Here is a 26,463-nt window from a genome sequence, read left to right as displayed (position 1 = left end):
AAAGGGTTACAAACCCCACTCTCTTTCAGGGCTTTCTCCTCAAAGCCTTGTCCAGTGGTTTCAGCTCACAGATAGTTGGTCAGATGCTGAAATCATTTTGTAACGAGGTCACATCACGCACATTCTACCTTATTTTTCCAGAAAACATGGCCCCTTAAAAAGCAAAGCATTTGGGTACTAAGAAGTAAGTATCTGCAGGAAGGTTTAGGGAAAAATTGGCTGCCATGAGCTGATTGAGAAGTGGTGCAAAGTTGTAGTTAATGGGAGGGTTAAGGGATTTTTGTTGGTAATTTTCACCAGATGGAACACTGAACCTGTTACGCTTATTGTACCACTTCGGAGCCCTTGATCATTACACTTTCTTATAGGATGATATGGTATGTGTGTGTCCTGTCTGCTCCAACAAAACCATATGCTTATGGAGTACAAGGACTGTGTGTCTTCATTGTTTTAAACTTCCCCATAGGGACATCTTGGTGGCTCAGTGGTGAGCGTCTGCCTTTGGCTCAGGGCGTGATCCCGGGGTTCTGGGATCGAGTCCTGAATCAGGGTCCCAGTAGGGAGCCTGTTTCTCCCTTTGCCTATGTCTCTGCCTCTCATTCTGTGTTTCTCATGAATAAATAAATAAAATTAAAAAACATCTTCCCCATAGCACTTAGGCATTAGTACTTATTAATAATTAAGTGCTACATAGTAAAGAATGATATATTAATGTATAAAAATGATATCTATCAATACAGGCATAAATCATTATAAATGTTAATGTTTTATATAAAGTATGTGTATTGTCAAGATATATATACATATATGCATGTTACTTTTATGTGTGATATTTGCTTGAAGCATTGGCTAGCCTATGTGTAGTTAAATTGTAATAGTTGTCATCATAATTGGGAGATGATACACCAGGTTTTCTGTGAGTGCCATGAAGCTTTTGTACTCTAAGTGACTGTGTTTAGGGGTGTCAGAGAAAACCAGAACTGGTCAGTAGTTCAAGTGGTAAAAATAGACTTTGTTCAGGAACTGTTATAATGGGAGAAGAGAGACCTTAGTACAGAATTGCACTCAATTCTGATATAGTACAGACAATTGGGGGTTTATAGGCAAGGAGCAGGGTAGGATCAGTGGATAAAAATTACTACGAGGAGCCAGCAGGGGGAAGGGGGGATTCTGGCTAAACTGATTTCTAAAACTGGGTGATGCAAAGGTGGACACAGAAGCACAAAGGCCAGGGTTTCACTGGGAAGAAAGGCAAGAAAGGCAAGGAAGGCAAGGAAGGCAAGGAAGGCAGGAAGGCAGGAAGGAAGGAAGGAAGGAAGGAAGGAAAGAAAGAGAGAGAGAGAGAGAGAGAGAGAGAGAGAGAGAGAGAGAGAAAGAAAGAAAGAAAGAAAGAAAGAAAGAAAGAAAGAAAGAAAAAAAAAAGGAGTGTTTTGGAGGGGGGTGGTGTACCAGGATTTCTATTGAGTGATAATCTTTCCTTAAGTGTTTTGTGATCAGGAGTTAATTCCATGCTCTATTTCTTTTTGAGTTGTTTCCTAGTTCTTACATATTTATATTGTAAAGTTTTCAGAAGATCCCATCATTTTGCCATTTGGGGCACAGTGTCTCCATGCCCTAGCATCCTGGGATTTGCAGACAGTCTAAATAGCTGCCTTCTTTTGAGTGGAATAGGGCCAAATGCTTCATCTAAGTTTATGATTTGGAGAGTATGACTTGTGAGGGGATCCTGTGTTGTTCTTAGAGTGAAAGCTGACTCATGTCAATGTTTGGTGATAAACTACCTGGAGTCTGAAATGGAGAGAAAATTGTCAGAAATTCTGTCCTCCACAACTTGTCAGGAAAACTTGTGAAACATAATGAAATAAGCAGAAAAGATTATCAGGTGTCCTGTGTGGTGCCCCTTGCTGAAAGATCAGTTGCTGTAGGAGCCTATACCTTTGTCTTTGAAATATTTCACAACATTGTTGAGTTGTAGGGAATGGATAAATGACTCCTGTCCATGGAAATGAGAGTGCATTTTACCTTTTGGAATGCGTTTGATCATTACCCTCTGGACACTTACCCCTCTGTATCTCTTAATTCATTTCACTTTCCTGATTGCTGGCTTCTGTGTGTTCTTTGAATTCTCCTTTGAACTGGTTATAACTTGTTATTGATTGATAAAATATTATTGCTGATTAACGATAAATAAAACATAATAGTGATAGAATCTTTGATATCTATTAATTCCATATTTGTATGACAAAAATTTTTACCTTTTTAATTGCTCTTTAACACCTGGGAAGTCCCCATATCCTTTTTTTTTTTTTTTTTTTTGAAGTCCCCATTTCCAAGGGATCAATGTAAGTGCTCAAAGGTTAGGTTGGGTCTGTGGCTAGAGTTTTGGGGTATTAGTTGTAAGTCAGTACCTTGAATACCACTCAGTATTTGAGGAGTAGATATTGCATCTTTAGTGATTTTATTACATCACACGATTTCTTACATCTTTGCTATGGTGTTTAGAGTTGCCTTCAGAAACAGATTAAAAAAAATTCTTTGTTACCAGCCCAGATGAAATAGCCTATTAAATAATTTAAAACCCATCTAGCTTGGGCTACAATCTAAAGTCTTGACCCTAAGTGCTGCCGTCTTCATGAAATAGGCCTGCATTTCAGTATTTTTAAATTATAAATAAACACATTAAAGCTTCCTGTTGCAATCCTAAGAATTTTGTAACATAAGAGTGGTTGTGGCCCCTTAGAGGTCAGTAATCTGGAGGAGGCAGGAGGCATAAAGAACTTTAGGAAAATTAATTGGCAAATGACATCTACCATTACTGCTAGAGAATACAATATGCCTTTGACCTGTTATTGTTGTTTTCATCTTCTAACTGGCAACTTGAGTGGCACAGAGGCAGTGGTAGAAGAGAGCTTTCTGAACTTCCAATTTATTCTGGGGCCTTCATTTGAAATTCATGTCACAGTTGTCACCATCATTATTTTGCAAGGATGATAGCGAATTACCTGCATTTTACATATGAGGGCCAGGAACTTTTCAGTGGGATATGAAAATAGGAAAGACTTCTTAATACAAATAACTGGGATCAAGAGAAACAAAGTCATTATGTAAGTGCATGGCTGGTCAAGGAATATTCTACAGTGGGGGGTTGTGATAGGCTGAATAATGAGCCCCTGTCCAAGTCCTAATCCTTGGAACCTGTGAATGTTACCTTTATTTTTTTTTTTAATTTTTTTTATTTATTTATTTACTTTACGATAGTCATACAGAGAGAGAGAGAGGCAGAGACACAGGCAGAGGGAGAAGCAGGCTCCATGCACCGGGAGCCCGACATGGGACTCGATCCCGGGTCTCCAGGATCGTGCCCTGGGCCAAAGGCAGGCGCCAAACCGCTGCGCCACCCAGGGATCCCTGAATGTTACCTTTAGAGGTGAATAAAAATCTTGAGATTGGAGATTATCTGGGTAGGACCTAAATGCAATCACAATGGGAGGAGAAAGAAAGCCATGTGTCTACAGAGGCAGAGCCTGGAGTTATGTAGCTGCAAGCCAACAAATGCTGGTAGCTACCACAAGCTGGAAAAGGCAAGGAACAGATTCTTCCCTGGAATCTCCAGAGGGAGCATGACCTAGCTGATCCCTTAGTGATTCTTGAAGACAGAGTTATGAGAAGATATCTCTGTTGTAAACTGCTAAATTTGTGGTATTCATTACAGCAGCCATAGGATAACCAGTATAGATTTTGCTACCTGCAAGTGGGGAGCAGCTGTAACAAATACCGGAAAATATGAAAGTGGCTTTAGAATTGAGTAAGGAACAGAAATTGGAAGAATTTGAAGGCACATTATAGGCATTATATACATTATAAGCCTGGATTGCTTAGAACAAAATGTTGGCAGAGACATGGATATCAGACTCTACTTGCGAGGACTCAGTAAGGAGCACAGTAGAAAAAGCTGAGATTGTCTTAGAGAAAATGTAAACTGCCATAAGTGCAATGTTGCTAGAAATAGTAAAGGTGCTCCTGGTTAAGACTGAGAAGAAGATGAAGAATATGCCATCAGAAATTGGAGGAAAGGTGATCTTTGTTATATAGTAGTAGAAAAGATAGCAGAATTTTCTCCTGTGGTTGTGTGGAATGCAACACTTATAAGCGACGAACTTGGTTATTTCCAGAGATTTATGTACTGAAAGTATGGCCTGGTTTCTTCTTGCTGCTTATAGTAAAATGTGAGAGGAAACCGGCAAATTGAGGGGAAAATTCTTAAACAAAAAGGAAACCAGACTTGATGATTTGGGAAATTCTCATTTTGTCCAGATTGGAAAAGATGCTAAAATTAGGAGACTCACAGTTGGAAAACTACACTATGGAGAGAAAGAAGCTCAAGAGTGTGTCTGGAAAACGTTTTTCTAGTGCTAAAGAAATGAGGTGTATGACTCATGGGTCTCTTTAACCACCTCGGCAGAAGCCAGGAGTAAGGATAGGACTGTCCAGGAAAGATCTATGGAAGATCATCCATCGAATGGCATGAATCCTATGACATGCACAGGAGACCCACAGGTTTTTGATAACATCAGCAGAGATACTGCCAGCTTGAACTGAAAGGATAGAGGTAGATGAAATTGAGGAAGGCTATTGGAATCCTACAATTTTATAGTCAAGAAACAGCCTAATAAAATTGTTCTGTTGCAAACATGTTCTACTTTTCAGAAAACAAAACAAAACAAACCTATGAATTATTCTGAGGGTCGAGCCCAGGGCCTCATGTTAGAGCCATAAACTATAGTAGATTATTTCTAGGCCTTGAAACCTAATGGAATCTTCCCTGCTGGATTTTGAAATTACTTGGAACTGCTGACTTATTTCTTCCCTTCCTCCCTTCTAGTTTATCTCTTTGGAATGAGAACATCTGTAACTGTTGTTAAGGTCCAAACCCATTATATTTGGAAGCAGAAACACAGGTCCCAGATAGAGAGGAATTTTGCCCCACTATGGATCATAACCAGAGTGACCCCATACCTGATATAAAGGATTACATTTGGGATTTTTGAGCTGATGAGATGCAGATGAGGTTTTAGACTTCGAGTTGATACTGTAATGGGTTGAGACTTGAGCTGATGTTGGGATATGGTGAAGGTATTTTGTATGTAATAGGGATATGCATCTTTGGGGCCACAGGGTGGACTGTGATAGGCTGAATAATACCCCCCTCCCCAAGAAAAGATATGCATGTCCTCATTCCTGGAACCCATGGATTATTTTTTATGGATAAAAGGATTTCGAAGATGTGAATAAGTTATGATGGGGAAATTATTTTTTACTAAGTAGATCCTAAATGTAATCGCAAGTCTACTTATAAGCTAAGTGAAATAAGTCAATCAGAGAAAAACAATTACATGGTTTCACTCATACATGGAATACAAGAGATAGTGCAGAGGACCATAACAGAGGGGAGGAAAAATTGAATGGGAAGAAATCAGAGAGGGAGACAAACCTTGAGAGACTCTTAACCGTAGGAAGCAAACTGAGGGTTGCTGAAAGGGCTGTGGTAGGGGGATGGGGTAACTGGGTGATAGGCATTAAGTAGGGCACATAATGGAGCACTGTGTATTTTATGCAACTGACGAATTATTAAAAACTACATCTGAAACTAGTGATATTTCTGTACTCTTGTATTCTGTTTGAATATGTGACATTCTTAACATGACTGGTAGACTGTATAACCATCAGGCTTTTATATTAGAAACTTTTACCACTCCTTCTATCTTAAAACAGTAACTTTCTATTTTAAATAATGTAATCTATGGCATTATGTAAACTGAGAACACTGATAAAAAAACACAAGGCCTGACTTCTGCTCTCAGCTATGCTATCCACTAGCTGGCTATCTCACCCAGTCTGCCTTTCAGTTGAGCAATGGGAATATTATTAATGATCCTTCCTCAACCATATAATTGTTAATGAGTATTTAATGGTATAGGTGTATGTGAAAAATATTAGATAAATAATGTATGGTTCTATAACATTCAACTATTATGTTCCTTCTAGTTATATCAAAGCTATGATGAGCTTTTTTGCATGGAAATCACTGACCACATTAAATATTTTTTCCCTCAGATTAGATGCTAGTAGAGGGATTTGGGGTTCAAATTTTTGAACACTTAAAAACTTTTGATACCTACTGATCTACTTCTCTCCAGAAAGGTTGTACCACTTAAGTCTGTGATTAGAGACACATGAGTTCTCCTTTTACTGTCATGTAACCTTAGAAAGCTTTTAAACATTATTTTAAAATGTTGTGCCAACTTGATGAAAATTGCATTTCTTTGGCAAGGTTTAACTTTTTTAGTTTGTATTGATTTTTAATGAATTGCATATGTTCTTTGAACATATTTCCAAATAATTGTCTTTTTCTGGACTGGATTTTGGAAACTCAGGATTGTTAAGTCAGTTAACCTTTGTTGTGTGTGTGTGTGTGTGTGTGTGTGTGTGTGTGTTTTACCAGTTTGTTTTGTTGTTTGCCTTTTAGTTTATGATGACTTTTGTGTTTACCTTTGTAAGCAATTAAATTTAGTGAACTTTTATTGGTTTCTCATTTGGCTGCTTTTATGGACTTTTTTTTTTAGATGTGTGGATTTGCCCTTAACTGACAGTAAGGCATATTTGAAATTCAGGATCCTGTCAACTTAATCTCAAATTACCTGTTGTCAAGCTTGGTCAAAAAGTTTGAGTGATGAAAAAATGATTGCCTGAAGTTTATACTAGATTTTATTTCCGGGGGAGAATCTAAATGCGGCAAAAATCCTTTGCTTCCAGCCTGGTAATTCCATCTTCTCTAACTTAAGATCCCTTCTCATTTTATCGTAAACACATGCAGAAATTGAAGTAGAAAAAACAGAGACTCGGACAGTTGTGTCTTACCACATCTCCACTAACACCTTTCTCTCTATCATCCTTTCTACCCTCACTATCCTTAGTAAGGATAATAATTCTACCATTTGTCAAGTGCTAACGCAGTGTAGCCTAACATACCTAGCATTTTACATACATTATCTTAATTTCCAAAACAACCATACAAGGTAGGAAATATTATTCTCATTTTCCTAATGAAAAATGGATGCTTCGAGAGGTCAAGTGGCTTGCCCAGTATCACGTAGATTGTACTTGGTGTAATGGGATGTGAATTCAAACCCAGACCTTTCCGATTTCAGAACTCATTTCTTAACTGGTATTCTTTCCATGTGCACACATGCCCACAGATGCAGACACATGCACACACACACACACAGATACCTTCCCACCTCACACACTTGATTTCCCGATGTTGATATGACTTGAGATTTCTATTCTCTTTGGTCACTGATACAGTCAGGGAGGCAAAATAGAGTGGTTAAATCCAAACAGCAACATCCAAGATATTAAACTGAGTAAATAAGACATTGAACTGAAAATATCTGGAGAGAAGGTTTAGAATTTCCTTCCTTCTCAAAATGCTCCAATGACATCTTGTTCTTGTTTGCCCTTGTCCAAGCATCTCACACATGTAATGTGCTCAGGCCAGGGGAGGTCACTGTGAAAATTTCACAGCATCCAAAGGCTAGAGATAAGTGGGTTGGTCTTAATTTGGCATTTGTCATAAATGTCTGTGATTGATGACGGCCTGCTGTGGTAGATGTATATGGAGCCTGAGAGCGATGCTTAAAAACGGCTCGTCTTTTACTAGCCTCTGGATGATTAATTATTATACTTGCTGTTAAATTTTAGACAGAATGAGAATTAGGTCAGTGGGAATAGATTTCTTCTTTGGAAAACCAGGAACAGTGGTGGCATGCAGTTTCCTAGTATTAGTTAGCTCTTAGAATATCTATCAATTCTTTGGTGCTTAAAAAATCTGCAAAAGAAACAGGTAAGTGTTGCCTTTTCAGGGAGGTGAGACTTAAGGTCAGTGGTCACAGCTTGAGAGCATTGACTGTCCCTCATCATATCCTCACTGCCTACTCACTGATCATTTTTGATAAAAACAAAAAACAAAAAACCCAAAGCCCTGCTTGGTGTGAATGGAATAGGGAAAGAATAAGAGTCAAGCAGAGAGGAGTTTGGAATCAGGCTTGCACACAAGTTGGGGGTGATTCAGAAAGCAGTTGTCCCATTAAAACTGGCTCTAACCAAGGCTTGTTTTTGTGATTGTTTGCAGAAAGATTACCACTTTGAATACACAGAATGTGACAGCAGTGGCTCCAGGTGGAGAGTTGCCATTCCGAATTCTGCTGTGGACTGCTCTGGCCTGCCTGACCCAGTGAGAGGCAAAGAATGCAGTATGTTTTGACTTTTCGACCATTCCTTTTCTTGATTGCACTATAGCCCTTCAGCCCAGGAAGTTAATTAAAATAAATATAAGAGACTTTGGGAAAAATACACATAGAACATTGATGTCTAGCAGAGCAAAAGCTTCTTAACGCTCAGTGCCCTTACACCTGAAATCTGAAATGAGACACAGGCAGTATTAAAAGATGCTGCATTTATGTATTTATTTTTAAAAATTCTGTTTAAAATCTGATTTACTGTCGTAATTGAAACTCTGGAGAGCAGAGTGGCAATCTCTCTTCAATGGAGTCTTTTTCTTTACATTTTATTTTTAATTTTTTAAAAAAGATTTTATTTATTTATTCATGAGAGACACAGAGAGAAAGAGGCAGAGACACAGGCAGAGGGAGAAGTAGGCTCCCTGCGGGGAGCCCTGTGTGGGACTGGATCCTGGATCCCGGGATTACGCCCTGGGCTGAAGGCAGACACTCAACTGCTGAGCCACCCAACCATCCTTTTTCTTTACATTTAAAAAAAGTTTTAAAAAACTTTGGGAAAATATAAATAACATAAAATTTTACCATCTCAGCCATTTTTTTCTGTACAGTTCTGCAGCATTACTTGCATTCACATTGTTGTGCTATCTTCACAAACATCCATGCACAAAACTTCACCATTTAGCAATGGGTTTCTTTTTTGAAGCCGAAGAAATCGTGTAATTTGTCATTTTAGTATAACCTACAGAGAAATGGTATAGATGGTAGAATTGATAAGTATTACATTCAGGAGCTTGTCGTAGCAATTAAACAGGTTGGAAGTGCAAGAGTAGGAATTAAGAGACAAATGGTTATTAAATTTGTTTTCATTGGTAAACTCTGTTTTTTTAAAATCTTTTCATTTGGTGAGTGATGGGTTCCTGCAGTGAAGTAGTCTCAGGGAAGATTGGAGTTCAAAGCTGAAAATAAGACAAAGAGAGGTTTTTTGGTTTTCCTGCTCTCTCTCAAATGGTCCTAAAAGCTTAGTTTTTCCGTTTCCAAATAAAAAAGCAAGTAGATAAGCATATTATTAAATGACAACTAATTCCTTCCCATTCATAGAATGTGTGTCTCTTACTGGCAAGAGGAGTATTAAATAGGTTGTATGTTTACTGATAAAAGGGTGACAGGAAGACAGCAGTAGTCTCGTGGGGAAAAGTAGTGGAGAAAACCATTTATTTTTAGCGAATGATACTAAAGAAATACAGAGAGAACCTGGGACCCTTGTAGCCACGTAAAGAGTTCAGTCTAGTAAGACTCAAGAGGATAGTGGGGTCAGATTAGAATAAGACCTCGGCCCCCTGTGCAGAAAGAGTGTTAGCTCTCAGTAAGGGAGGATTTGTACGCAAAACACAAACAGTCTAAAAATACCTATGGAGTTAGCTTATTATAAAATGTTTCAGTTACTTTTCTAGAAAATCTGTGTATCGTCTATTATCTATATTTACTTTTTACTTGTGTGCTAATTCCTTGGTTCCCTTGTGGGGACAGGGTGGACTATCTAGCCATTATGAACACTAACCCTCATCTAGGTGATATGCTGGTGCTGGCTAACATTGGCTTTGAAAGCTGATTATTAGTTTGAAATAGGCTTGGGTGGAGTGTTTTACACCATGGAAATTGGTGAATGCTACAAATCATGTGCCTCTCTCCCCTGAAAGCTATTTGTTAAACATTTATTGGTATACTACTGATTATATTTATTGGCCAACGATTTTAAAATCTGTTATAGATTTGATGCTTAAATGGGAATTATTTCTATTTGAAAATGGCCAGGGAAATTTTTTTGGCATGTTATTTATTATAGTCTTCCACAGATAATGTTATGAATCTGGTACTGCAGCTGGAACATTTCTACAACATTGACTAATAAATAACTATTAGTTATTGTAACTACTTACTTTAAAAATGATAATACTTAGGTGGTGGCTGGGGACATTTTTTATCTTGGCATCTTGTCCAAAATCTGAATTTTCAGTGATTTCTGTGTAATATGATTATGTCTGCCCTAGAAACTGTTGGTCTGGCCTCTAAAATGTGACGTTTTCTTTTTATGGTAAAGGCATGCAAATATAAATTATTTTAAAATGCACAAAACCCATAACATATCTAAATAACTTAGAAGCTTAGTTAATTCATAGCATTACACATGGTGCTTATCACATCTCTAGTCATTAAAGTACTGCAGAAGGCAGTTATGGTAATAACGGAGTATTTCCTCAGTGGCTTAGATTTTCTGTTGCTAATAATAGCTGTCATTTCTCATGCACTGATTGTATGCTAAACTCTGCGTTTAGTGCTTTACATCATTCTCCCATTGTATCCTTAAACAACCCTCTCACATAGATATCAGTGTTTCCATTTTATTGATGAGAAAACTCAGAGTTAAAGAAGCGAAGTACCTTACCACAGGTCATAGAGCCAGGATGTGGCAGATAGGTCTCATTCCAGAGCCTGTCTCTTTCCTACTGATTGAGACCACCACTTCAGGATGGCGGGCTTGCAGGGTCCCATGTGAGAGATGTAGAGCACTGTTGGTGGATATCTTCAAGGGAAAATTGTAGAAACTCTTGTGCTTCAAGGACAAAAGAAGATATGAGAATCATGGTTCAGGAATGGCATGCTTCTTGCAAACAGCACCTGAACAATGCCAAGACCTTGGATGGTGAGTGATGCCCATAGGTGCTAGACTCAGCAGTTAAGTAAGCCATAGTGATATGGTCCAGCAGTTGGGTCACAAAGAAAAAGAAAATAAAACTATGGCATGTGGCAGCTTCAAGTAAGTGAAGAATATCTAGGGGAATGATTAGGTAGGACTTAATTTTCCCATATCTCGATGTCTCTAAATGAAGTCAAACCCAGAGTTTGGCCTCAGTTGAAATTGCTGTAGACTCTTCAGCTATTGAAGTGGGGAGATTTTTTTTTCTTCCTTATCAAAAGGAAGCAGTATAGGCCTTTCCATAGGAAAAGGCTTATAGGACTGTTGAGGCAGCAGTTGTAACTTTTTCAAAAAAATTGATGGGCAAGCTATATTATATAATCTTTATTTCTAAAAAATCATGTTAAATCTGGCTGCGAGGCTTCTCTTTAAGTGAAGTTAATGAAGTTTGTATTGTGCTAGAACCCTGGGTGGTGTGTGAGCTGGAGCTTCTAGGGCTCCAGAAATAGGATGCGGAGGCCTCTGGTTATTAACTGACACTGGTCCCCATTGTCCTGCTATCCCCTCTGCTGCGGAAAGCTCCTCAGTCTCTTAGATAGCACTGCTCTAAGAGCAGGCCACTTATATGCCCTCATATCCAGATCTTTGCTGCTTCTCCAAAGCCCTGGTGCCAAGAGTCCTAAGTTTGTGGGTATCCCCCATCATTTGAGGACTTGCCATCACTAGACACAGCTTGCAGACAGCATGCCATTTCCAAACTGTAACACGCTTTGCCTTCTCCCAGAACAAGGGGATATAATCCCCCCCCCCCCCGCCCCACTCTATCTCTTCTCCACTATTGCATCACTTCACTAAAATCTTCCCTTGACCCTTTGGCGTCTCCTTGACCTTCTTAGATCATCAAAAACAGTAGTCTTTTTGGAATACTTGCCTAGGTGGAGGATACTTTCTCATCTCTCCTCATCTCTTCCTCCTTCTCCTTCCCTCTCTCCCCCCTCTGTCCTACTCTCTTCCTTTCTGGCTATTGCTATCACACTGGAGAAAAGGCCCTTTTGTTTCAAACCAGACAAAACCAAACCAAACCTTAGAAATAAAAGCCTGGGGGGGCACCTGGCTCAGTTGGTTAAGCATCTGATGGGTGATTTCAGCTCAGGTCATGATCTCAGGGTCCCGGAATCAGGCCCTCATGGGGCTCTGAGCTCGGTGTGTGGAGTCTGCTTGTCCCTCTTCCTCTGCTCCTGCCCCTGCTTGCTTGCTCTCTCTCAAATAAATAAGTAAGTAAGTAAATAAATAAATAAATAAATAAATAAAATCTTTTTAAAAAAGTAAGAAAAGAGAAAAGCCTGGCTACTGTATATGGGGACAGAATTCCTCTACTTATTTCCATACATATTTTCAGGCAAATCTAGAGTACTGAGGGGGAAATAAACATAATGAGCTATCTCTTCCTCTTGGGAATTATCTTCTATTGCTTACTCCCTCAAATATAGTCATTGTGTGACTTTGAATTCAACCATAACATACTTTTCTAATTAGGGATGACTATTGAAGATAGCTATCATTCTATTTAATATGTTGTCACCACATGGGTCATAATCTTATGGGTATTTCTTAATCCTGTACTTTAGTATTTGTACAAAGATCTAATATTTGGTTTTCTTGGATCAAAAGGTGCTAATATGCGAAGTAGAAAAAAACTTGAGTATCAATTTTTTTTCTTTTTCTTTATTTCTCTCAGATCTGTATTATTACATATTTATAAGCAGCATAACTCATGACATTTTGAGTCAAAGCTTTTGATTTCAGTTGAGATGTAAAGAGGAAGGATTCTCAGGGTGAAAGAGTTTTAACTTTCTGAGTGGGAGATTGAGAAATCCATTCCTTGTCATTGTAACTCTTGCTAGTGTAGGCTTTTCCCCAGGATTCAGTTCCTGGTTTGTTTCTGTTCTGTGAAAAGTTGTGACTGGTACAGTGGCAAGCGCACATGGGCGCACTGAGTACAAGAGCACTAAGTGCCAATCACATACCATGCTGGAAGTCTGTTCCATGGAATTCTAACCTGAAGGAATACTTCATGTTAAAGGAAAAAAAAAGTGTTTCAGGGTATTCTACAGTAAATACGAGTAAGTCTGGAAAATGGTGAATCGCTTCATGGAGGGATGCAGTGAGCATTTTCATATTAAAGTCTTTGAGAAACCTAATAAACGTTTACAGAACATTTCCTGTGCGTTTAGTGCATCCTGTTTTACTCAGAGTTTGCCAAGTTTAATTGATTACAGGCCTCTTTTACCTAATGTGTAGTTGAACCCTATAGGCTAATTTCTGCAGTTAGAAGTTTTGGAAAACACAGGTGTAAACACATGTGCCTGGCTAATTTAGTAATTTTTATATATTATTTTTTAAAGATTTTATTTCTTTATTCATGAGAGACACAAAAAGAGAGAGAGAGGCAGAGACACAGGCAGAGGGAGAAGCAGACTCCATTCAGGGAGCCCGACGTGGGACTTGATCCGGGTCTCCAGGATCACACCCTGGGCTGCAGGTGGTGCTAAACTGCTGTGCCACCAGGACTGCCCTAATTTAGTAATTTTTAAAAAAGATTTTATTTATTTACTTACTTACTTACTTATTTGAGAGAGAGAGAGATTGAGAGAACGAGTGGGGGGAGGAGCAGAGAGAGAGGGACAAGCTCACTCTACTCACTGAGTACAGAGCCTGATGCGGGGCTCCATCTCATGACCCTGAGATCATGACCTGAGCCCAAACCAAGAGTCAGTGGCTTAACTGGCTGAACCATCCAGGCTGCCCCTAATTTAGTAAATTTTTATATGGTGCAACTTATACTAGATTTAACTAATTTCATGTAAGTTCTTTCCTCTACAAAGTTCATTTGCAGCCATGCTATGTTGGTGTCTAGTTGAAGACCCCCCCATGGGTGATGATATACACCTGAGATTAAATTTCAGCTCTGCAACCAACTTGCATGTCTTGGGCAAAATATTTAATTCACAGCTATTTATTGAGCTTTAATTCATTAACTGAACAAGCATCTATCATTTCCTATATTCTTGACAATAGGGCTCCAAAAATAAACTTCAAAAGATTGCTGTTTTCCATGACCTTTCAATCTAAGAGCAGATGAGTAAATAAGTTACTTATAGTATAGGGGCAAAGTGAATGTAAGAGAAATACCCGAGGTGATCTTACCAAGGGAGAGATAGATGACTTCTGCTTGCAGGAAGAGGGCTCACAGTGAAGCAGATGTTAAGTTGAAGTTCAGAGTCATCTGTTCTCGGCTGAATAACCTTCGAAAATTATCTAAGCCTTGGCAGGTTCATGTGAAAAATTGTTAACTGAGAAAGAATTATTACTGAAAAATGGTTCCTGTGAAAAATCCATACTGAGGATTGAGTCAGTCAGTTGCCATATTTAATGGGCCATATATGTTAATTCTCTGATGATCTCTGAAGCAAATCCTAAAAGAAGTTCTAGAATTCAGTGATGCAAAGTGGCATTTGAGGCATAGGAAACATGGACAAAGGTGAAGATTGGAGGCAGCACTGGGTCTACCTGGGTGGTTTGTAAGAGCTGCATGGCTGGCTGTTGGAGAACATGAGAAGGGACAGAGTTTCTGGCAAATCTCACAGGCTCCTGCCTGTCATACCAAGGACTTTGAATTGGAGACAGCTATTCGTGGGTGTCTGAGGGAGTTAAATGAGTTATATATAACCAATAGTGCCAGGGATCATAATTTTAACATAATTTAATAGTAATAATAATAATGTAAAATTATAATAGCCCATCTTTATTTGCTACATGCCAGGCACAATTGTAATACATTATACTTATTCACTCACATTCATTTAGGCATTACCATAGCCTTGTGAAGTAGGTACTTGGCAGAATGGGGATTTGAAACCAGGCAGTCCAGCTCCTGAGTTCATGTTCTTGACTCCAATGGTGTCTTGACTCTTAGGAATTTACTACACTTTGCACTGAATAAGTGTTAGTCCCTCTTCTTGAGACATCCATGCTCACCTAACATTTATCTCTTGTCTGAAATGTGATGCAAGGTAATATATGGATAACCAAATGATTGGAAAAAAAAACATGTAAAGGGCTCAGATATATTGCCTTGTGGATAATTTTAATGGATTAATAATCTTGTTGTAGATTTCATTCTTATTTGTGTGTATTTCTCTGAAAGGTAAAAGAATAACACTAAGAATTTAGGCACACTTGTAGTTATATGCTCAAACACAATGAGAAGTTGGTTAGTTAGTGCTTTTTCCCCTGTGCTTAGAGTATTGTTGGTGCTTAATACATACAATATACTTCCATCATTTAATGTGTATTTAAAAAAATGATACTTCCTTGAACTATACAAATTCTTAATTTAGAACAGAGTCCTTTTTCAATCATCTGTAGAGAAGAAGCTGTAACCTTCTCATGGCTCCTCAGAAAGCTCCAAAACTCTAGAATGTTTGTGGATTAGATACCTACCTGTGGTGTCCTAAATTAGAGACTGACTTCCCTATTTCATTCTATAGGTGAAACACAGAGATCTGATCAGATTTGTGAAAATTAATCCTATATGGAAAAGGACAGGCACATTTTGTCTTTAGTTGGCTTTGTTTGGTATGCTGATTCTCAAGTTCCAAGCAGGAAGGGTTGAAGTTAATGGGCTTAGCAAAATACCAGTAGCAGGCAAAAGACCTGAGCAAATAGGATTATGAAAAGAACAGCTCAAAAATCAAGCTTGACATCAGGTGTGGTGTTTGGTGGGAGCTATGGTTGAGGGAGGTTCTCTAAAACATATTTTATCAGGAGGTGAGAGAACTCCGTTTTTAAAACTGCAGAATCAAGGGTAGCAAGACTATGAGGGAGTAGAGGGTGACGGACACCTTCTACGGAAGAGGAAAAGTTCAGAATGATAAGAATCAAAGTGTTAGGACATAATTGGAAGTTGAGAAAACTGATTTCACAAATGCATTGTTCTGCCCCCTTTGGTGACCTCATCAAGTAGTCTGAACATTTTCCTTCCTCTGACCTTTGCCGTTGTATTTTTTTCTATAAAACTATGTCATCTTGTACCCGATGGACTGGAATTGGTCTTTTTCCCCATCAGACACTTAGGTCAGGAAGCCACACTAAAATCCATTTGTTATTTTTTTTTCTAGGATGAAAACTATCTTAGTTAGGTCTTTCTTATAAAAGTTAGAAACTTTCTTTTTAATTTTTAAAAATATTTTATTTATTTATTCATGAGAGACACAGAGAGAGGCAGAGCCATAGGCAAAGGGAGAAGCAGGCTCCCTGTGGGGAGCCCAATGTGGAACTCGGACACCGGGATCATGACCTGAACCAAGGGCAGATGCTCAACTGCTGAGCCACCCAGGCATCCCAAAAGTTAGAAACTAATTTAATGAGGGTTGTTATCTGTCCTGTTACACAGATTGGTTTTCCTGCAGGAGTTGGTAGGTTTTCTTTTGGTGGGGGAGGGGGACGGATATTCTGGCCCATCAGTCCTTGAAGAAGCTCAGGGACAGTCATATAGTCCTACCTGACAGGGTTGTGGGAGGATCCATTTACTGGAAAGGATGTTAGAGGTGAGAATTCATTTTCAGAGATGTGGAGGCAGTGCTTTCACTAAATACTCTTTTCAGAGAATAGTGACTTAGAGAACATTAGCCAGAACTGGTTTGTTTTAATCTACTTGTTTATATGTCTCCTGTCTCACTTTCATTTTTGTAAAAGGAGATATAAAAATAGCTTTTCTTTTCTTTTTTTAAGAATTTCACCTTACACAAATAACTTAAAAGGGTAGTATTCCAGTGTTCTCTTCATCAGTAGCACTGAGAGAGGAAAAAGAAGAGTTGAGATTTGCTAGGTTCAGTATTGTGTTTGATTTCTCATCAATGCCATTTTCTACTTTCTTTTGTATTCTCTGAGAATTACAATAATAAACCTGGCAGGCACTTGAAGTTTTAATTATTTGATAACGATAATTGATGGGCTGAATGATTAATGAAGGTAAAATTTATCATTTTTGAGACCCATAAACTACACATTATGTACCTGTTTGTACTGCCCTCAATGGCAGTGAATAATAATGGTTGAAAGAATATCCTTCTGGTGTAGTCAATAATAACAGTGTCTACAGCTTTAACCTTATTTTTAAAATTTCTTCTATTGATCTCATTTAGATGAAACTGAACACTTAAGAAAAAGATATATTTACTTGTCTTGTTTCTGGAAGTGATTTAATTATTTATTCCCATAAATGTGTGTAATTATTTTTTATTTAGCTATTAACTTAACAGATAAGATAGATTTTACAGTGAATTTAGCTTAGTGAAAAAAAATTTGAATCTATCTTGAGGAAGATAAGTCTAGACTAGATTAGAATAGAAACTCCATCAGAGTAGGGATTGTTTCCAAGATACCTTTCGTGTCTAGTGTTTGCCAACCAAATATTAGGTACTCAAGAAGTATTGGTTGAATGACTTTACATTGTATAGGCCTGCTAATTCATCAGCATCTTCTTAAAAATTGAAAATTATTGGCATGCCTGGGTGACTCAGTCAGTTAAGCATCAAACTTTTGATTTTCGTTCAGGTCATGACCTCAGGATCGTGAGTTTGGGCCCAGTGTGGAGCCTGCTTAAAATTTAAAAATAATTGAAAATTCCTTTATTATTATTTATTATTGCTGCTCACTGTTTAGAAAACAAATTTCAATAATGAGTAATCTTGAATTAAATAGAAAAATGGATGAACAATAAATAAATGTCATTGATAGTTATCTTTCAAAGCATGAGGTCTCTGGAGGAAGACAAAGCAAAATTAAAAGGTCCTTGTGATGAAGAGATTAAATAGATATTCTTTATTGTTAGGCATAAATCATAGATGATAATCAGCACAGAAATTATTAATTCGGTAGCTGTTATTTAGTACATTGTGCTGGGTGATGGCATGATCATAGTGATGCTTTGAATTTTCATGTCCTTTTCACTGTCAGAGTGGTTTCTAGTATCTTATGGGACCATAGAAGTCCAATGAGGGAAGTGAAGTATTATTCTCATTGGAATGGGAACAAATGAAGGCATACAGGGTTAAGTAAATTGCAGCAGCTTTTTGCCATTTGGTGACAGATGAATATAAATGCTTCTTTTCCAGATCTGATTCTTCACACCTACATATTTCAACCTTTACAGACTCAGAGTAGCAGAAATAGAGGTCAGAAAAGAGGCATAAAGCTGAGAAAAAGAACACTCAGTTTAGCACATGACCTTTTGGTTACAGTTGAGACTTAAAGAAGATGGATTTTTTGACATCACTCTTTCACTGAGTGCTTAGGTAAAATATTGTGAAATCCCAGAATGAGCCTACTGTTAAGTAGTGTGTGACCTTACGCAAATAAGGTTTTTCTGTTCTTATGTCAGAGCTTTAGAGTCTGCTTAACTTTAATTCAATTCAGATACTTTAGGATTTTGAGATTGTTCAAGCAAAATCGTATTTATTGTAGAAGTGACTAATTGTTGAAATGTAACCTAGTCTACTGACATTTACCACAGTTAAAGCAACTACTTACAATAACTGTCTATTTTCCTGATTTTGTTGAAAGGATCCTATATTATACTCTAAAGAAATCTGAATGAAAACAGTGTCGTGCCTAAGATTTAGAAACTTTTATAATCCAACAAAAAACCAGAGGCCAAGAAAGTTGAAGTTGAAAGTGGACTGGCTAAGATGGAAGATATAAGAAAAGGGAAAGCTGGTCATCTTTGATCACATAATTATTTTGAGGAGATACAAAGTCATCAAGCCAGTGGCAGAATTCTTATTGTCCCAGGCCCCTGAATTGTATTATTAATAATTACCAGTAATGTACACTGAGTACTTTTTGGCAAGCATACTGCTACATGCTTTGAATCCCACAGCAATTCTTTGAGATGTTATTACTATCTTCCTTTCACACATGAGGACATTGAGACTTATGGAAGTTAGCAACTTGCTAAAATATTTCATAAATGTGTGTTTTAGGAATGATATATTAAAAATTCCACAAGGTTTCTGAGGGTGGAGAATAGTTATTGCTCAATATGTACAATAATGAATATTGTTCAACAATTCAAGACAGGAAATAGAGAATGATGTCAAATATAATAACGGATTCATTTGGAATTGCATGACTTTTTTGCTTGGCCTACATTGAATTTTCTAGGGACATCTGCTTTGGAATCAGACCTAAATTTGAGTATCAGTTCTTCCCTTTATAAGTGGGTACCCTCCTAATTGGGTTATTTAAATGTACTGTACCTCATTTTCCTCATCTGATAAATGGGCATACTATCTTTCTCCTTCACAGGTCTGTTATAAACTCCCTATTATTTATGGATTTCATATTTGCAAATTCACCTACTTTATAAAATTTATTTGTGACACCTCTCTCTCTCTCTCTCTCACACACACACACACACACACACACACACATCAATACAGGTAATTCTTTCATAGTATTTGCTGACATATACAGAGCTTTAAAAATTTGAGTCAACTGATCACATGGTCTCAGCTGAGGAAAAACAAGGTCACATACTGCCTCATTTCTCATAGTATAGACAAGAGTCCTCTTCACAATCTATTCAATGCCACTTTTTTTTGCATTTTTATACTTTTTATTGACAATTTTGCTGTCTAAAATGGCCCCTCAAATGTGCAAAACGCTAGCTAATGTTCCTAAGTGTAAGAAGCTGTGATGTACCTTGTAGAGAAAATACATGGGTTAAATAAGCTAAATTCAAGGATGAGTTATAGTGCTGTTGGCCATAATTTCAACATTAATGAGTCAACAGTGTATATTAAATAAGATGTTTTTTACTAAACCACACATAAAACAAGGTTATGTGTTGACCTATTGCTGAAGATATTGTGACAGGAGTCTCACAGGAGCCTAACTCTGGATTTTGCCATGAATGAAAAGAATTGACTGTGTAACAAATACTCAAAACATTCACTGTTAACTTATCTCTCAGCTTTCCTTCTGGTCTTAGAGAAGAAAACACCTCTGAAAGATTCGAGGCTATTCTCAATAATTTTAACAAGGCAATGAACACTCTGAAATGACACAACATAATCTTCTTAGCTTCTAGAGTCCCTTCTAACAACTTATAAAATATTTCTTATTAATTAAAAGTTCAGTTTGGGACACGGACTAAGTTATCTTCAAGGATTATGTTATCAGAAAGTAAATATTTTCAGCTCAGCAGGTGGTTTACTCTCTGCTACAACTCTTTTCTGCCACTGTGGTACAAACACAGCCATACACAATATGTAAATGAATGGTTGTGACTGTGTTTCAATAAAGCTTTATTTACAAAAGCAGGCAGGCTGGATTTGGCCTGCAAACTGGAGTTTGCTGACCTTTGATTTAATGTAATGTTGGTGCTTGGTTTATTATAGTAGTTGTCAGTTTACTAGAAGTTTACCTATAAACCATAGAAAGTGAAATAAAATTTTTTCCATTTCTGTATTTCTCTGCTGGTAGTGCTGGTAGTGATAATAATAGCATGTAGTGAGTGTTTATTAAATGCCAGGCACTGTGCTAAGCACTTGATACTATATTTTATTTAATTAGTGTAGCCATACGAAGCAGTACTATGATTATTATCTCATTTTTCAGAGATAGAAACTGAGGACCCCAGAGAGGTAAAGTAACTCATTTAAGGCCACAGGAAGTGGTACAACCTGGTCCCAGAATAGGTTTGACCTTGTAGCCAGCATGTACTATTTATTTGCCTAACCTTTTCTTATTTTCTGATGCTTTTCTAATTTTGGGATGTTGATCTGAGAGTCACAATTTCATTGTCAGCATTGTAATAAGCTTTTCTGAAGAAAAACATCATAATTTTTCAGTGGATAAGTAAGTAGACAACTGTGGGTTTTAGCTCTAATTCTTTAGTTTTTCAAAAGTAATTTGTATTTCTTCCTAAGTTTTCAAATGTATTGTAAAAGAAGAATGTATCTAAATGTGAGGCTTTGCTACTTTACTCTCTACTGGGAGACTTGTTTTATCGATTAATTGGGAGGTTTTATTTTGTTCTTGTTTCTCTCATATCCTGATTGAATGATTACAAAGCCCTTTGCTGTGTTTGAGTCACTAATAGCACTTTAAACACAGAGCCAACCACTTGGGGGACATAGATTTGTGTTTGTTGAATGACTAATAACTTAGCCACAGAACTACCTTTTTTTCTCTAACTGTGTCAACTATTCTTCACATTGTTCATGCCTGCTGTCTCTGGTTTTAGTTAGTTCTCAGAATTAGCACAGACCTTGACATCAGTAATAAGATATAGGTTGTAGAAATGACTAGGTCGGAGTCATAAATATTGAAAAAGTAGAGTTACTGATTTGGCTGTTTCATGAGAAACACTACCCTCCTATTACCCCTTTACATTTAGTTCCCACTCACTAGATCAACCTTTTATTTGGACTCAGTATTTGTCAGATAGAATAATGAACCCAAAAATAACGATCCTTGTTTTCTGGAAGTTCAAAGTCTACATCAACTGATAGATTTTATATCTATATAAATAGATATATCTATATATATTTTACATCTATTTATATAGATGTAAAAATATATATTTATATCTATATACACACATATAAAATATATATTTTTATATATATAAAATTTATATCACCTCATTGTGTGTATGTGTGTTTGTGTGAGTGTGTGCTTTAAAGCAGGGGCATCCCTGGGTGGCGCAGTGGTTTAGCGCCTGCCTTTGGCCCAGGGCGCGATCCTGGAGACCCGGAATCGAATCCCACGTCGGGCTCCCGGTGCATGGAGCCTGCTTCTCCCTCTGCCTGTGTCTCTGCCCCTCTCTCTCTCTGTGTGTGTGTGTGTGTGTGTGACTATCATAAATAAAAAAAAAAAAAAATTAAAGCAGGGGCTATGAGGGCAGCCTGGTGGCTCAGCGGTTTAGCACCGCCTTTGGCCCAGGGCATGATCCTGGGGACCAGGGATGGAGTCCTACGTCAGGCTCCCTGCATGGAGCCTGCTTCTCCCTCTGCCTGTGTCTCTGCCCCTCTCTCTCTCTCCTCTCTCTCTCTCTCTCCTCTCTCTCTCTCTCTCTCTCTGTGTCTCATGAATAAATAAAATCTTAAAAAAAAAAAAAAGCAGGGGCTATGAGAAGAGTATAGTAGGAGCACAGAGGGAGACTCACCTGGCCAGCTGACTGCCTGGAGGGGGGCAGGGAGGTCTCATGAAGAGGGTCATTTGGGGGTTCGGAATGGGAGTTTTGCAAGTGGAACAGAGGGATTGATTAACATCTCTGGAGAAAGAAGAACACAGCAGGGAGAGAGAGGATGAAATATTTTGGGAATGATAAGAATTTTGTTAGGGTTGAGAGAGGATGGGGCAAGCAAGGGATGAGCCTGGGAAAATAGTTGGGACCAGATTATGAAGTGCATGTGGTCATAAAGTCAACTTTAGAAAGCCTTAATTAGGGTGTGGCATGATCAGAGCTTTATAAAAATAATTCCGGTGACAAAATTGATGGAGGAGCACAGTGACAATTGAGTTCTACATTCTTCTGCCTTCCAGCTTTCTCCTGTGCTTCTGGAGAGTATCTAGAAATGAAGAACCAGGTATGCAGTAAGTGTGGCGAAGGGACCTATTCCTTGGGCAGTGGCATCAAATTTGATGAATGGGATGAATTGCCAGCTGGATTTTCCAACGTTGCGACATTCATGGACACTGTGGTCGGCCCTTCTGACAGCAGGCCAGATGGCTGTAACAAGTAAGAATCCAAAGGAGTCTTTGGATCTTGACTTAGTACTTGAGAATGGTATAGTTGCTCTTTTCCAGAAAGACTTTGGGGGTAATCTTGGTACTGATTGGGATTATAGATAATCTAATTGCAAAGAATCATACTGTTTTTTGGATGGTCATACAGATAATGTAGTTCAATTTTCATGAGATGAAAATAGTTGCTCTTTGGACATAATAGATGCCATAAAAAAAAAAGCTACCAGAAAAACAAATCAGTTTTCTGATAATATATCTATAACATTCAAGACAGTGGTATTTCTACAAACCTTTCTCTAATTTTTAATGGATAATTTTAGATTTATTTTTCTTTTCCTCTGAAAGGAAGAATTGTGTAATCTTCATTTAGATACTGTATTATCTCCTGTAAGAGAAAGTAGGTTAAATACATAAAGTGGAAAGCTCTTTCACTTAATTTCTACCTTTTAAACAAATTTAGAATTGAAGTATAGTTGACATAAAATGTAGCAGTTTTAGGCATCAACATAGTGATTTGACAATTATATATGTGATGAAATGTTCACCACAGAACTGGAGTTGCCCTATGTCACTATGCATAGTTATTACAATATAACTGACTTTATTACTTGTGCTGTGATTTCTTCCTTTCTTTAGGGGATTATTAGTTTCACCTATGACAACACTGGTAGAATGTTAAATTGTTTTGAAAAGACACAGAATCTTTATCTTTGGGCTGTAATCCTTCCTGTTCTCTTATGTTGACCATGCAACATTTCCTTCCTTATGGCCATGGATAGGAGAAATAAAACTTCAGGCCACTGGCTGCCTTCTGACTAGAATAGCTTCTCAGGAACTCAGCATTTTTACCAGGACCTAAGGATGCCAGGGAATTACTTAGCTGTGCTAAAAAGATGTGTTCTCTCCTTCCTACCTTCCCCAACCCTGCTTGCTTTCCAGTGTTCTCTCTTTCTCCCTCTGCCAAGTGACATTTTTATTCTCCTGATAATGATCATTATATAGGGTTATGATATTAGATATCATTAATAAGATTATTCCTGTCTCTCTCTCTGTATATATATATTTATATATGTGTATCTTTGTATGTACACATATACATATACATGTATATCTACATGTATATACATATGTATTAAAGTATGTGTATATATTTTGAAAATATAATTTAATTTTTTAAAACAAAATTGCTCTTTAGAGTAAGGTACTTGTAGGATGTTATGGTACCTCAGATCTTTGTTTAGGTGGGCAGGAGATATTGATATGGCTTCTTCTTCTACTTAGAATATATAGTTTATTCATTTAAGAAGTTTAATGATAATTACAACTTTTTCAATGTACTGTCCCATCTAATTTTTTCAATGTGAGTTTTAGTCTGATATTGCTGTGATCATCTCTCTCTTCCCCTCCCTTCCTTTTTCCATTCATCTAATCTTGCTTTAATTCTTTTTAACTGGTTGGGTCATAGAATTTTCCAAAGTGGTTGTAGCATTGTAGACTCCAGTGGTACATTTGAATTCTAGTTATCCTCCATATTTACCAACGTTTGTTTTGTCAAGTCTTGTTTTATTTTAATCATTCGTGTGTGTGTGTGTGTGTGTGTGTGTGAAATGATACCTCCTGTGCTTTGAATCTGATTTCTTATGAACACTTTTCATATATTCATTGTCCATGTGTTTAATTTTTGTGTGTGAGATGTCAACATGTTTTAGCCATTTTCTATTTTTTGGGGGTCATTTTCTCATTGAACTCTGTGAGTTCTTTGTGTATTCTGGACGTGAGTCGTGTATATTCATATAATACTTAATACATGCATGAATGCATATGCAAATACATGTATTGATAAGTATGTGTACTATTTTCTCCCAGTTTGTAGCATTTGCCTTTTCATTTTCTTGATGATGTCTTTTGATATATACAAAAGTTTAAAACTTGAAAAAGTACAATTTATCAAATTTTTTTGTTACGGTTAATGTTTTTAATATCTTCAGATATTTTTGCTAATCTTGATTGCAAAGGCTACAAATTGTAGTATGCATTCTGAGAGTGTTATTAGAGTTATTATTGTACTTTTACATAAAATGTAAAACTGTACAATGGTATTGTTACAGTTATACCCTCATTTGTGTTCTATCATTGCATATTATATTTAGAAACATAAACCCTATAGTATAATGAAATGTATGTTAAATAATATTTGTTTTTAAAAGCATTTAAGAGATGAAAAATATGGCGTTATATGTTTATCATACATAGAGCACCATTCCTGGTGCTCCTTCTTTATATATAGATCTGAATGTCTAGGATTATTTTTTCAACCAGTGAAATTTTCTTTATCCTTTCTTATTATGCAAGTCTGCAGCTCACAAAATCTTTCAACTGTTGTTGACTTAAAAATGCTTTTATTTTTGCCTCTGTTTTGAAGAATATTCTCTTGGACTTTGGACTCTGGACTTATTTTTCTCTTTCTATGCTTTAAAGATGTTCTACCTTCCGAATTCTCCCTTATTTGTGATGGAAAGTTAGCTGTTATTTTTTATGATTAATTCCCTTCTATGGAACATGTCTTTATTTCTCTGCCTACGTATAAAATGCTCTCCATATTTTTGCTATTCAACAGTTTGTGACGTGCCCAGTATTGGTTTTCATGTATTTATTTGTTTAGTTAGCTTTTTGGATTTGTAGGTTGATCTTTTCACCAAATTTAGCAATTATTTTATACATTATGCCACCAATAATGTTTTTCTACCTTTTTCTCTCTCTCTTTTCCTTCTTTTACTCCAATTACATGTACATTACTTGATATTGTCTAAAAATTGTGAGACTCCTTTTTCTTTCAGTTGTTTTCTCTCATATTTCAGATTACATAATCTCTATTGCTCTATCACTAACTTTTTTTTTTTTTTTCAGTCTCAAGCTTGTTCTCAAGCCCATCTGGTGAATTTTAAATTTTACATGTTGGGATTTCTCAGTTCTAGAATTTCCATCTAGCTTATTTTATGGCTCTAATTTCCCTTAAAATACTTGAGATTCTCTATCCCTTCACTTACTGTATTCATCTTTTATTTATAGTTGACTGTATTTGTAAGAGCTGTCTTAAATACTTGTCTTTTTTTTTCTTACTATCTTTTTTCTCAATTAAGGATCATATTTTCCCACTTATTTGCATGCCTGGTAAATTTTTATTGTATCGTGGGCATTGTGAATATTAAGGTGTAGGAAATGTGGGTTGTTTTTTTCTTCATTTTAAGGGTGCTAAATTTTATTCTGGCAGGCAGTTTATGTACTGAAAGAGCACCTCGATCTCATCAGTCTTGGTTTTTTTGTTTTGTTTTGTTTTTATTTTTTAGGATAGCTCTGTATTGGTTTCACTCTTAGTCCTAGGTCATGGCCTTTATTTCAGTGCAGGAGTTGGCAAACTGTGGCCTGTGGGTCCTTTCTTTGTTTTTTGTAAACAAAGTTATATTGGAAGACAACTGCACTCACTTATTAATGGCATTATCTGTGGCTGTTTTTCAGTTAAAATGGCAAAGTTAAGCATTGCAGGAAGGACCAGATGGTCCACAAAGCTAACAATATTTATTTACTGGCTCTTTATGCAGAAGTATACTGATACCTGCTCTAGGGCATGGACCTTATTCCCAAGGTGGG

At 37.2% G+C, this 26,463-nt stretch overlaps 1 protein-coding gene across 1 annotated transcript in view; it reads left to right on the top strand.

Moving 5' to 3' along the window:
- Nucleotides 1-26,463, top strand: part of ELAPOR2 (endosome-lysosome associated apoptosis and autophagy regulator family member 2) — a 169,944-nt gene that overhangs the window by 75,887 nt on the left and 67,594 nt on the right. The window contains exons 2-3 of the mRNA XM_055307279.1: nt 8,192-8,312; nt 22,612-22,807. Of these exons, the coding sequence (XP_055163254.1) occupies nt 8,192-8,312; nt 22,612-22,807 (317 nt within the window). The remainder of the gene's footprint in view (nt 1-8,191; nt 8,313-22,611; nt 22,808-26,463) is intronic.

Source organism: Nyctereutes procyonoides, unplaced genomic scaffold (genome assembly GCF_905146905.1).
Source record: "Nyctereutes procyonoides isolate TBG_1078 unplaced genomic scaffold, NYPRO_anot_genome, whole genome shotgun sequence".
Lineage (NCBI taxonomy): Eukaryota > Metazoa > Chordata > Mammalia > Carnivora > Canidae > Nyctereutes > Nyctereutes procyonoides.
Note: the sequence above shows the minus strand (reverse complement) of the source record. Positions and strands in the feature narration are given on the sequence as shown.